Here is a 14,296-nt window from a genome sequence, read left to right on the forward strand (position 1 = left end):
AGCTGCATTCTGTGCTCTGCTTTGTTGTCCTTTCTCTTTATGAGGTGTGATAAGCTTCAGGCTGTGTGGCTAGAGGCCACACACACACACACACTGGCACCCAGTAGCTTTACAGCCTTGGACCATGTCAGCAATGGGATTGTGTCAACACCCTGAGTTAAAAGTGAAGATACAGACTTTCACAGATTTAGTGATATCTGAACGTTCATGTCGTGACCACAACTAGAACTGGGCCTCCTAACTTCTCACCTCACAGTGTTGAGGAATAGGATTTAAAAATTGCTTCTGAGGTTCTGACGTGGGAGAGTGGTGTTCGCTGAAAGAGACCGTGATTGGTGATTACAGCAGTTTCTCCATCCACGTGGGTAGAAAGGAATCCACAGATGTTAGTGTCATAGCTGCTTATACTTGAGATTTTTGCAGTGTTCTTCTCTTTGATGGCTGTTCAGTTCCAGGTGGTGACTATACTTTGTTTAACTCAACCCCTTTAGATAGTAAAATTATAGTCTATTCTAATTAGAAGTATGTGGGCTGTGGTAGGTATGGCTTAATGGAATGGTCAACGAAAAGAAAGTTTACAGGGAACCTGGCCGTTTGGGTCATGAAGTACAGAGAGCCTGGGTGAGCCTCAGGAGACTTAGTTAAGGGTTCATTCATCTCTGGTCACTAGCTGATTGTGTCACCTTGGACAGCTTACTTCCCATTTGGAACAGACACCAGCAAATAATTCCATGTGCAGCTTCTTACCCACCTGTGAACATTGGAGGGCAAGGATCTTGTCTTTTTCATCTTTCGTTCTTAGTTCCAGTCTAGTTCCCAGCATGTGGTTAACTGGCCACAGTTTGTAGAATGGATAAATGAATTAACTTTTCTGTGTCTTTAGGTTTTCCCTTATGTAAAATGTGAAAATCAGTACCCTCCCATTACTGAGTCCAAGCTTTTACCGTTGGCTGTACAGCAGGCCAGTAAATCGAGAGACAAGGTGCTGGGGCAAGGAATAGCAACTTTATTCAGAAAGCCAGCAGACTGAGCAGATGGTGTCCCAAAGAATCATCTTACCCGACCGAGTTAGAGTTCAGGGAGAGGGTAATGGTTATAAACTTCTTGGTGCCGGAATCCTTTTTGTTCTTACAGCTGCCCCCCTAGGACTGGTTTATAGTGTTCCTGTAAACCTCCAGCAAGACAGATGTGACTCTCTGTTCTGCAACTTTTTACCCCTATATGATTGGAAAAGAGTATACCTTTGAAGGTCAGAGTCCTTAAGAATGGACTGTTATGTATATTTTAGGCTACAGGCAACATTCTTCTACAAGGTGCAGAGTCAGCATGACTAAGCATAGGCAACAGAGCACAGGGGTTAAAGCTTAAAGGAATAGGTCCAATATGGAGTCAGCTGTGTTCTTCTCTGATACATACCTAGCAGATTAAATATGATAATAGATGTGAAAACATTTTAGAAAGTTCTAAGCATTATATATAGGCATGTAGGTATTATTCCTTTAAGCTATCAGAGGATGAGTGTAAAGCAGTGAACTGAGGGGGTAACACTGAGTATTGTTTGAATATAACAACTGAAAAACTTTCTCTTCGAAGACTTTAATCTTTGGATAGGAAATAGCATTAATAAGTTGGTTTTGGTGATTTTCCTCTGTGAGTATGGATCACTTAAAAAAGATAATGAAAAAAATTCCAAAAGAGATTTGTTTTTAGTGTTTCCTGAGAGTTTGTTCAGTTTTGCTAATAACATAGTTGTGTTCTGTTGGAAATCCTGACTGAAAGAAATTTTTGTCACTTAGCTGTATTATGGTCTTTTTTTAAAAAAAAAGCATATTTTCTGTAAACTTTTTTTCCCCCCAGTGTGGTTTGTTGTGTAATAAAGACATAGCTTCCTGTAATATCTTTCTGGAAGAATATTTTAATGTTGATAAGAAAAAGAATTCTTACTTGCTTATTAAAAGAATTTTTACAGGTACCTTTTTAAAAGTCCAATTCTTTTCCTTAGAATAGAAGTAGAAAGAAATAGAAATATCCTCACTAGAAGGTTCATGTAGAGATACTCTTTCACCTGCCAGTTTGATTTGTCCTACAGACAAATCTATCTGCTTCTAAAAGATTAACGAATCACCAGGAATTAAGATTACTGATTAGTGAAACAAATGAAAGTTGCTATATGATACGTATTTACCCAAATGAGTGTGATAGTTTTATTGTAAATGTACACTGTGAACCATAATAAGTTGGTGACTTTGTGTCTTTAGATGGGTAGCCTATGAAAATCCGGACTTCATGGGAGAACAGTATATATTGGATAAAGGCTTTTATACCAGTTTCGAAGACTGGGGAGGCAAAAATTGTAAAATCTCTTCTGTTCAACCCATATGTTTGGTAAGGACTTGTATTTTTCTACAGGAATATTTAACTGAATTCTAGATTTTCTTAATGTATGCTTCTGGCACATGTAATACTTAATGCTATAGAAACTATATTGAGATTATTTTTAATGGCAATTGTTAATGACCTAGAAGAAAAAGCTTTCGAGATATCTGCTCTACTCATTTTTCTCTTCCTTTAAAAAATTTTTAGGATTCTTTCACTGGCCCAAGGAGACGAAATCAGGTAACTTAAAAAATATTCTATTTTTCATAATTAGGGACCTTTCATTGAAAAGCTAAATGTGTAAAATGTCTTACGTTTGGGACATTTTGTTAAGTTTTACCCACTTTTACACCTGAAAGCATAACTGTATCTTAAAATTAGACTGAAGTTTGCAGTAAGGCTGAATTGATACCATTGGCCCCATCTAAATATTTCTTATCAAATCTTATTATGTAAAGTTGAATTTTATATCATTACACTAAATCAGAGTTAACATTAATGCACTAGGATTAATATTTCAAACAATAGCATATAGTTGTTGTAGTAAACAGTAAAATGAATTTTCATATCTGCAGTGTCTGCATTAGGTAAAGATTTTATACGGTCTCTTTTAAATGGTCTCTCACTTAAGCCTTTTGAATGCTGACGCTCTACACCAGTTGAAGTGTTAAATTTATGATTTAGGCTCTTTAATGGAAGTGTTCAGACAGCTGTAATTACTGAGGCGCAAACACCACTGTAGCCTCCTTTATTGGGCTACACATGATTCTAATAAGTCAGCAGGGCGCTTCCACTGAGAGGGAGGAAAACTGCTCTGCATGTTTCCAAACACAGTGTCTTGTAAACGTTAGAACTGTGAACTATTACTTTCGGCCACAATAAAGCCTTACAAGGCCTCACAGCTTGTTGCAACACGGTGTTACGACAGAGGTAGAAAGCTGCCTCTATTGTTGGACAGTCCTTTGATGTCACTGAATTAAACAGTCATGAAGAGTTCAGCCAAACTATTTCTAATTGACCATTAATACAGAAGTAGAAAACTAAAGAATTTATTAAATTTGCACCAGTTACTGTAACAAGAGGTAGCAGGTCATGTGTGGTCATCATTTCAAAAGCTGAATGAACTAATGTATTTAGGAAAATAATTTTATGCATTTCTGTTTACTTTTTCACAGATTCACTTGTTTTCAGAACCACAGTTTCAAGGGCGCAGTCAACATTTTGAAGAAACAACCAGTCAAATTGATGATTCATTTTCCACCCAGTCATGCAGAGTTTTGGGAGGCAGGTAAGCCAAACAGTGGACGAGCTGGCAGAACCTAATCACTGGGGAAAAATAGCATTCATGCATCAGCAAGTAAATACACATGTAGGTGCTTGGCACGGTATGAAACCGCCCGATAGTATAAGACCACGTTAGTGCCGAAGTGTATTTTACAGCACTGGTGGTCAGTGTGGGTGGGAGAAGCGGGGCATCTCCACTTTGTTGTGCAGTGGGATTCAGACCAGGTTCTCTGCTCTCTAGGCCTCTCCACCATCTGTAGAGGGACTCTAGATCCCTGTAAGGCACCTGCCAAGGTAGTTTTTCCAGGCAGGTTAAGAGTAGGGTAGGCATTGTGCACGCTAGGCAGATGGAGATGCTGAGCCGGAGCACAGTGCCCTCTCTAGCTGGGAGGGCTCTGTACTGGGGGTCGGGGAAGAGGAGGTGGGTTTGGAAGCAGGGATGTTAGGGTCAGGTCGTCGTCGTCGTGAAGAAACCCTTGGGCTTCTGAGTTTAGGCAGATGCCACAGGAAACAGAAGACAGGCAAGGCAAGGGGCTCAAAGTGCTTCACAGAACGTAGTTGTCATACAAAAGCCTCAGAGAGTGGGGAGACCAAGGTCAGGGGGACAGATCAGAAAACCCTCGGAGCAATCAAAGCCAAAGAGGATGAAGAATTGAGTTGGGGAGGAGGAGGAGTGCCTTTAATCAGACAGTTCTTCTAAACCACACCATCCTGCCAGTTGACATTGCAAAGCGGAAAAAGCCATAGATTTACATAAAGCTCTGCTGTTGGTTAGCACATACCTGCCCCCTGTCCCAGTTCCTCTTTGTCGCATTTATCACTGCTTCATTTATCACTGCCAGCCATGTACTTTTTGGTTGTTCACTCATTGTCATCTTCGCTCAGGAGGGTGGAAACTTCAAGATAGCAGGAACTTTGTTTTGTCTTCTGGTCTGTCCCCAGAAATGGAAAAGTACCTGACACACAGTTCATCCTCATTAAGTATGTGTTGAGTTGAAGAAACAAAAACAAACCCGAAGACGCCCCTCTCCTATGAAAGCGTCATAAATCACCACGTTGTCGATAATGCTGAGGCCGAGAGCAGCTGAGTGACTTGTCTGAGTCACTAATGGTGTTTTGATCCCGGGCCTAGCTCAGAGGTGTTGGAAGTGAGGATAAAGGAGTGAGGGAGGAATCTGGGGAGGAAAACAGTATATCCAGGTGACTGACTAGCTATGACGGTTGAAGGATTATTGAGAAAAGACTCAAGGGCTTGACAAAACCACCTTAGGTAGCCAGGAGCATCGTGGCACCATGAGAGGTTGAAAGGGTGCTGGAAGGCAGAGAGGTGAAATTGTGAATTCTTTCTTGGGGAAAAAAAAAAAAGGTTCTATTTCCCAAATGCAGAGATACCAACTGACTTATGAATATTAATTTGCCACAAGGTGAAACACAGTCAGTATATCCAGGTGTTTTTGAAGAAAGAACATTGTTAGCCATAAGTGTGGTGGTTATTTTCTAGCAGGCCACCTCTAAAAATCAGGCTACATGACTAGGAAGACCCAAATTACATAGAGACCATGTGTGTGGTTTTTCCCTCGTAGCTGGGTTGCATATGATGGAGAAAACTTCTCTGGTAATCAGTACGTGTTGGAGGAAGGCCACTATCCTTCTCTCTCTGCAATGGGATGCCTGCCTGGAGCAACGTTCAAGTCCCTGCGTTTTATAGACGTTGTAAGTATGTCGGGGTGAATATAGCCTTACAGAGATGTACGGTCACTGCTGACGGTCAGAGCAAGGGAACCGGCAGATAGACTTCCTCAGGGCAAAGGTGGAGGCAGGAGAAATAGCTGCATGTAGAACCTTCCACCCTAGTCTCTTTCCAGATCTTTAAAAAGTAAACTGTTTTTGTTTGCTGTTTTCTCAGACTTCAGGGGCAGTGCTGTGTCAGTCATGGTGCAGTCGTCATGGGCTAGTTCAAGGCCCCTCTGTGTTGTTCTTTCTTTTCCACCTCCTACCTGGCCCCTGATTCCATTCCTTTCTCTTTTATAGGCACCCGTTCTTATGTGTTTGGGATACAGCTTGGATATTCTTATGAAATGAATGTTTTTTTAAAAAAAAATGTATTTAGACTTTTAATTTATATACAGTGTTATGCTATAGCTCTCATGGTGTTATAAACATAACTCAGTACTTAACATTAAAAATTTTCAAGAGCCATCCATTATGCTGCCTGTACATCTAGTTTATTGATTTCTAATGGATGCGCATATTCCATCACTGTATTTTCATTATTCAGTCCTCATTTGTGTATCATCTCTCGACCTGGGAGGGAGTCTTTTGAGAGTACATATTAAAGAGTGGATTCAGTGGACTTCCTGTGCATGAATGTGCAGCTTAAATACCGCCAAATTCCACTCCCTGACATTGTTGCTGACAGTGTGTGTGGGTTCCTGTTTTCAGCATCGTTGCCATCACGGAGTATTCTGTGACATTCTAACTTTGTCAGTTGAAAAGAATGAGGTAGAGAGTACTATCTCATTGTTGCGTTAATTTGCATTTCGCTGTTGGTGAGTTAGACTCTTATGTCCTTACTAGTCATTTGGGTTTTCTGTTCAGTGGATTGCCTCTTTATATCCTTTGCCCAGCTCTTTAGTTTCCTGTATCTTTTGTTGTTATTGATTTGCCAGAGATTACCTAACGTTTTAAAATCGATTACTCTGTCGTTTTAGAGATCTGCAATCAAATGACTTCTCCCGGTTTAATCATGTATGTGCTAATCCAGATTATAGTGCTTTTTAACCAAAATCTTTAATTTTAATGCAGACAAAGCAATATTCAATAGAACAAAACTGCAAGATCATGTTCAGATGTTAAAGTCGGGGTGTGTCTGGCAGTTTTGGAAATACTTGTTAGTTTTTGGTAGCTGATCTCTCATAAAAATCTTTAAACAGATATAGTTGGCAATTTTAGCTTTAAAGTTAGAACTTATGTGAGTTGGCTTTTTTCATCTCCTCCTATCTGTTCAAATAACAAAAATATTGACCTTTCTTGAGATGTGAAAATAGTAGCGTTGAAACATGGAATGATAGGGTAAGATTCATTAGTGTACAAATAATAAAACGTCTAAAATTTTGATATTTAACCTGCTTGGAATTCTAAAGCTAGCTACAAGTATATATATATTTTAAAAAATAAACCCACTTCAGATATAAAACGTCCAAATTCCTGGAGTTCCCGTCATGGCGCAGTGGTTAATGTATCCGACTAGAAACCATGAGGTTGCGGGTTCGATCCCTGGCCTTGCTCAGTGGGTTAAGGATCTGGCATTGCCATGAGCTGTGGTGTAGGTTGCAGACATGGCTTGGATCCCACGTTGCTGTGGCTCTGATGTAGGCCAGAGGCGACAGCTCTGATTAGACCCCTAGCCTGGGAACCTCCATATGCCACGAGAGCGGCCCTAGAAAAGGCAAAAAAGACAAAAACAAAAACAAAACTTCCAAATTCCTTCCTCCAGCCAGAACTTAGCACATGTACCCACATCACTTCTGACACTTAGAGACGTTCTAAGTTTTGATTATGAAAAAATGAATATTTTACCCCCATTAAGAACATATGTCGTGGAGTTCCATTGTGGCTCAGCGGTAAAGAAACCGACTAGTGTCTGTCAGGATGCAGGTTCGATCCCTGGCCTTGTTCAGTTGCCATGAGCTGTGGTGTAGGTCACAGACGTGGCTTGGATCTGGCTTTGCTGTGGCTCGGGGGTAGGCCAGCAGCAGTAGCTCTGATTCGACCCCTAGTCTAGGAACCTCCATATGCCACAGGTGTAGCCCTAAATAGCATTAAATAAATAAAACAATATATATCTTAACTGTGACTTAATACTTCAGAATCATTTGGTTTTTGTCATTAGACTAGAGTGCTTTGAACGTCTCTGGCATGCCATCTCAGAGAATTAAGTGCAGTAAAATTACAAATTTTTGTCATTTCCTTCTTATTTTATACAACCTAATTCTTAACCATACAAACCACCTCTGCACACTGATCTGCTCTGTTTACTGGTTGGTGACATCTTTCTACATGTCAGGGCACATCCACACAAACGAAGCAGTCAGGTACCACACCCTTGCCACAAAACTTTAAGCAAGTTAGGCAATTTTTGATGTATCATTTATGATGTTAGGATTATTATTATTATTAGAGTTTAGTCTAGGGTCATAAGGGTCAGTAATTTTAAAAACAAGCATAAGCTGCCAACTTTTCATTTTTCTGAAAATCAGTGGACTCCTGTCCTGTTGTCATCTTTAAAGCAAATGACCTTTTGAACATGGGGCTTCCATCCTGTTTTTTTCTCTCTTCCTAATAATAATTCCTACAGGAAAGTTTGGGAGTTCACAGAATCATCTAATTGAAAGTTAAAAACAACAATAAAAAAGGGTATTTGAGGAGTTCCCCTCATGGCGCAGCAGAAACGAATCCAATTGGGAACCATGAGGTTGTGGGTTCGATCCCTGGCCTCACTCAGTGGGTTAAGGATCTGGCATTGCCTTGAGCTGTGGTGTAGGTTGCAGACTTGGCTCGGATCCAGCGTTGCTGTGGCTGTGGTGTAGGCCGGTGGCTGTAGCTCTGATTCGACCCTCAGCCTGGGAACCTCCACATGCCACAGGCGTGCCAGCCGCCTGCACCCCACATCCCGCTCCCCCCCCACAAAAAAAGGTATTTGAAAGTGCGTACAGGGAATGTTCCTTTATTAGGCAAGTTACCCCTGGACCCTAAAGGTCAGCACAGCTCCCTGACTCTCGACATTTATGCCCTTGGTTTTCCAGCCTTTCCTTTATCTCAATAAAAAGACAGCAGAGTTGAAAATAAATGCCATTAGAATTGATATTCCAGACATATATGCAGATTCCTTTATGCCTGGGATATTTTCCACCTGCTGTAAAACACTATTTGTATTTACCTGCCTTTCTATGCAATGGAAAAACTTCTTGCCCTCCATCTTTCATCTCTTTAGCATCGGAGTGTATAACCACCCAGACTTTCTGTGAAAGGGAGTTTATAAGCAGGCCAGATCTTATGCTCTGTCCTTAGATTAATATGATTTTCACATAAGTTTGAATTATTATTATTTTTATTCCTAAACAGGAATTTTCTGAACCAACCATTATTCTTTTTGAAAGAGAAGACTTCAAAGGAAAAAAGATTGAATTTAATACAGAAATAGTGAACCTCCGATCCCTAGGATTCAATACGCACATCCGCTCAGTTCAGGTGATTGGTGGCATGTAAGTGAGTTACCTACTTGTTTATTCAACGAAATAGATTTTAAAAATTAAGTTTCATCATATTTCTTTCTCTGCTAGGTTACCTTAACCCAACTGACATATAACCCCTTATTTTCTGTAAGGGTCAGTATTTATGCTCCCCGTAGTAGACTTTCCCACTGGGAAAAGCCATGTGTGGGCATCATCTCTTCACCTAGGTTTTTAGTTTACTTAAGGTAAGGAATAATTCTTCAAGTTCCTAGGTGAATACTTTAGCAAACTAGTGCTAAATAAATAAATCTATTGAGCACTTTTTTAGCAAGTAGGGAGGAGAACTTATTTTTTCTTATCCCTTGAAAGACCAGGTCCTTTGATTTTGGAGGAAGGGCTGGGATTTTGCTTTAGCAGGAGTGACCAGCAGATGCTGTGCAAAATGATTAAAGGTCAATGCAGGAAGATTTTTCTCAGTTTTGAATAAGTCCGAAATTAAGATGTAAAAATGAGTAAGGATTCTCAATATGTTTCTAAGAAAGTATTTTTTCTTTCACTCACAAAATCAGTAGGTATAGTCCATCTGTATGCACCACATGTTGGAGGGACTGTAGTTATTACTTAAAAAACAAATACAGATTATTAGGGTGGTAGAATTATCCACGGATTTTTCCCAACATGTTTGAATTACTATTGTTTTTATAATAAAGTGGATAAGATAATAACTTTTTGGAATTTCAGGATTAAAATTAGAAAACATTTTTTCTTAATGTAATTATCACAGGGGAAGGCTACTGCGTTGCCGGCATCCAGTCTGCGCTGCAGCCCACAGCGTGTCTGGCTGGAAGAGACCTGAGTATCTTTAGTGGTTTTCTGGATTGAGGAAGATTACGCTTGTATTAAACAAGAATTTATTACATATATTTATCTAACCTTTATGTAGTACTTACCATGTGCGACACACTAAGAACTTTGTAGATATTAGCCATTTAAATAAAGGTCCATTGGTAATGAACCCGACTAGTGTCTATGAGGACGCAGGTTTGATCCCTTGCCTTGCTCAGTGGGTTAAGGATCCAGTGTTGCCATGAGCTGTGGTGTAGGTCACAGACGTGGCTGGGATCCTGCGTTGCTGTGGCTCTGGCGTAGCCAACAGCTGCAGCTCTGAAATGACCCCAGGAACTTCCATGTGCCATAGGTGTGACCCTAAAAAGACATAAATAAATAAAAATAAAAATGTAGGTCCATTATTACAACTGAGGATATTTTATGTAAAACTCAGAGGAGGTACTGGGCTGTCCTGCTAGGAGACTATCTCTGGTTCATTGCCTTATTGGAGGAAAAAAACTTATCTATTTCTTTTCAAGAATGGAACTTTTGGGTATAATTACTCAGGTACCACGAATTTCCTTTTTGTAAAGAAATGGGTGTTGTAACTGGATTTGAAAATAAGGTAGTTTCCTTTTTTATCCTCCACTGTATATTTTAAATATAAAAAGCTCAGTCTAAAAATCAAAGCATTCTGAAAATAGAATTGGAGCCCAGCTGTCACCTAGATGCTGCCCCTTACTGTGGTTCTCGCTTTTTTCCAGATGGGTCACTTATGAATATGGCAATTACAGGGGTCGACAGTTCCTGCTGTCACCAGCAGAAGTACCTAACTGGTACGAATTCAGTGGTTGTCGTCAAATAGGTTCTCTACGACCTTTTCCTCAGGTATTTTCTTCTTCTCTGAAATCCTTTGCATAAATGTAATCACCTTTTAGTCTGAAATTGGCCTCACCCCTTCTTCCCCCACACACCCTGAGAATTTCTGAATTGGGGCTGTGTTTCTGGGGCTCAGAGATACGGCTGCTTTCAGAAGTGTTCTCACTTGACATCGAAACAAGCCCTGGGTTGTCCATAGGCTGGATCCTGGCGCCGGGCACTTTGAAATTCTGTCAGCCTCTTCCATTGAGAAAACGCTGAAGCCACTGACACTCTTGGGTGTGGCAGTCATCCTTCATCCAGTCTCACCTGGATTCTGCCCTGCTGTTGATGTTTGTTGATGTTTCTCAAGTACAGCTTGTTCCATGGCTATTGCTGGGGTTTCTGTCTTCTAGAAACGAATTTATTTCAGACTTCGAAATAAGGCAACGGGATTATTCATGTCGACCAATGGAAACTTAGAGGATCTGAAGCTTCTCAGAATACAGGTCATGGAGGATGTTGGTGCTGATGATCAGATTTGGATTTATCAGGAAGGATGCATCAAATGCAGGGTGAGCCTTTTAGACTAGACAGGGGTCTGCAGTAGCATCTTTCTTCAAGTAGAGGCTACTTTATGATTCCTGGAGCACTTTCAGAAATACACTGGAAGATTCTCCATGAAAATACTTCTTAGCTGTTAGACGCAGTCTAGGAACTTAAAAAGGGAGGTAAATCTAGCACTGATCCAAGATGGAGTCTTTATATTTGTACTTGATTTTTTATACTATCAGAGAGAAAGGAAGCATCTCTGTCACTCTCCCTTTTTTCCGTAAGCCACCTGTCACAGAGGTAAACTTAGAAGCCCCGTCATTATCAACACACCTCACCCTTGGTTGGTTTCCGTTTTGCAGGGCAATCCAAAACCCCACAATCACTGTACAACACAATCCATACACAATCCATTTCCTAATCGTCATACCCCGTAAAACGGAAAATGGCCCCTCTCCCTCCTATCATTCTCACCATAACACACATTTAAAAGCTGGGTGTAGTAAGATTTTATGAGAGAAGCTCATGCTTCTATTGTAGATACTCTTTTTAACTCTGACTTTATGGGCTTGACTGCTCCTGATTTTTTAAAATCTTGGGGCCCCATGAGTCAGCAGACGGCATACAGCTTTGTGAAAGGAAATACAACTTGTTAAATGGGTCTGTTGTGCTTGAGGCAGAATCATCCTTTCAGTAAACAGAAGGACTATTTAAACACACCTAGAAGAAACAGCAGGAGAAACGGAGGGACATGCCCTGCAGAAGCAGAGAACAAGCCGACTTCTGCCTTTGTGTTATCGTAAGAAAATGGTGCCTTTCAGTGATCATTTCTAATGAAACTTTCAGTGACATTATTTAACAGCTCTGAATTTGGTAGGTCAGTGAGAAAAAGTAAAGTGTCTAGGTTGTCCCAACCCTGTTGTCTCAATAGAGAACAGTACGCTTGGCAGAGCATTTTCTATAGCAGTACGTGTTCATGTCATATGAACAGGACAGCCATACCTCGTTGATGTATTACGGGCGGATACACTTCATAGAAGGACCCATAGAATTAGAACATACCCTACTGCATTTGTGTTTTCTCTTTGTATAGTAGCATAGCACGCCTTTTTAGAAAATTTTAGACATTTCTCATGAAGGAAGACAAGAGAAATTATTAAACAGAATTTTAAGTTTTCAAATGATAAAATGCCCCTCTCGCAACTTCAGTGCTAAACAGCCTTAGCAACTTCAGTGCTAAACAGAGATGCAGTCATATTCTGGAGGGGTCAGGCTGAGTGAGATGGATTTGTCAGGGGACGATTTAGCTGCAGACACGGCCGCAGATCAGTCATTTCTTGGAGGGAAAAAATATCATGATGGGTACTTTTAACCTTCTTCGGCTTCCCTTACTAATAAGGCAGAGCACCTCAGAGGGTACAAGTCTCTTACAATGGTCAGGAATTGAGAACTTTCGGAGTTCCCATCATGGCTCAGGGGAAATGAATCTGACTAGTATCCATGAGGGCACAGGTTCAATCCCTGGCCTTGCTCAGTGGGTTAAGGATCCAGTGTTGCCATGAACTGTGGTATAGGTCATAGACACAGCTCGGATCTGGTGTTGCTGTGGCGTAGGCTGGCAGTTATAGCTCTGATTTGACCCCTAGCCTGGGAACTTCCATATGCCGCAGGTGTGACCATAAACACACAGACACACACAGACACACACACACGCAAGAACTGAGAACTTTCCATTACTCGTGTCATCTGAAATGAAAGGCATACAAATTTGTTGTTTGACTCCAGTTGCCCCGGCTAGAAGGAGACACATCTCATGTGGGGTAAATGAAGCTAGGAAGCTTTAAAAATAACTTTAAAAATCAGCGTAAACAGGGAGCTGCTTACAGGGGTACTTGAATGTGTATCCATCCATCTCTCAGATGCCTTTTCTTTCCCATGGAGCAGATAGCAGAAGACTGCTGCCTGACCATCGTGGGGAGCCTCGTAACCTCCGGCTCTAAACTGGGCCTGGCGCTGGAAGAGAACATTGACAGTCAGTTCTGGAGCATGAAGCCGGACGGCAGGATCTACAGCAAGCTGAAGCCAAATTTAGTTTTAGATGTCAAAGGTAAGGATTGTTTCCTTCATTTTCTTTGTTGTGTCTTCAGTTAACTAAAAGTTCTTCTTTACTTTTGACCATGATGGGTGTACTATTAATAGTAAGTGCCCCTTACTGTGCTAGACACTGGACCTGCATTTTCTCTCTTGTGGTCTTACAGCAGCCTGAAGAGGCCTGTGTTAGCCCTCCTCCCCCAACTTTACAGCCCCAAAACTGAGGTTCAGAGAGGTTAAGCAGTTTGGCCACCACTTCATACCCATAAGAGCTGAGGTAGAATCCAGATGTGGGCCCACTTTAAACCATCCGTTTTATTATAACTACATTAAACAAATCATGTTAAAAGGCTACGATCTTACCAAGTCATTAGAGTTGGTAATTCTCATGTATATGCATATAACCTTTCATTGCAATGACCTAAGGCTGAAAAGGAATGAAGACAAACAACACAGCCCCAAAGATTTCAACTGGGGGACTTCCTGTCATGGGTCAGTGGTTAACAAATCTAACTAGGAACCATGAGGTTGCGGGTTCGATCCCTGGCCTCGCTCAGTGGGTTAAGGATCTGGCGTGGCCGTGAGCTGTCGTGTAGGTCGCAGACATGGCTCGGATCCAGCGTTGCTGTGGCTCTGGTGTAGGCCGGTGGCTACAGCTCAGATTACACCCCTAACCTAGGAACCTCCATATGCCTCGGGTGCGGCCCTAGAAAAAGATAAAAAATTAAAAAAAAAAAAAAAGATTTCAACTGAACACTTGTTCAGTAAAGTTAACCTGGAGCCAGCTGATTGGTGGTGCCTGGGGAAGAACAAATAAATTTAGGCCAGTGGTTCCCCTGGAGGGCTTGTTAAAACAGACTGCTGGGCCCCAGCCTCAGAGGTTCTGATTTAGGTTCTCAGGTGGAACCCAAGAATCTGCCTATCTAATAAGTTCCCAGGTAATGACCATACTGCCTGGCTAGAACTAGTGATTAAAATTTAAAAACAATGTAGAACAAAACTGACCTTCTAATGTAGACATGGGAATACAGGAAAGGATTGTTGCTACTGACAGGCAAACAAAGACAATGTTT

General features: G+C 41.1%; 1 protein-coding gene across 3 annotated transcripts in view; it reads left to right on the forward strand.

Moving 5' to 3' along the window:
- CRYBG1 (crystallin beta-gamma domain containing 1) overlaps positions 1 to 14,296 on the forward strand; it is a 210,696-nt gene that overhangs the window by 192,279 nt on the left and 4,121 nt on the right. For all 3 annotated transcript variants that reach the window (XM_021090505.1, XM_021090512.1, XM_003121329.6), the window contains 8 exons: positions 2,259 to 2,385; positions 2,584 to 2,616; positions 3,552 to 3,664; positions 5,244 to 5,373; positions 8,785 to 8,924; positions 10,487 to 10,610; positions 10,997 to 11,155; positions 13,077 to 13,239. In XM_021090505.1, the coding sequence (XP_020946164.1) occupies positions 2,259 to 2,385; positions 2,584 to 2,616; positions 3,552 to 3,664; positions 5,244 to 5,373; positions 8,785 to 8,924; positions 10,487 to 10,610; positions 10,997 to 11,155; positions 13,077 to 13,239 (989 nt within the window). The remainder of the gene's footprint in view (positions 1 to 2,258; positions 2,386 to 2,583; positions 2,617 to 3,551; positions 3,665 to 5,243; positions 5,374 to 8,784; positions 8,925 to 10,486; positions 10,611 to 10,996; positions 11,156 to 13,076; positions 13,240 to 14,296) is intronic.

The sequence above is a fragment of the Sus scrofa genome, chromosome 1 (genome assembly GCF_000003025.6).
Source record: "Sus scrofa isolate TJ Tabasco breed Duroc chromosome 1, Sscrofa11.1, whole genome shotgun sequence".
Taxonomy (NCBI): Eukaryota; Metazoa; Chordata; class Mammalia; order Artiodactyla; family Suidae; genus Sus; species Sus scrofa.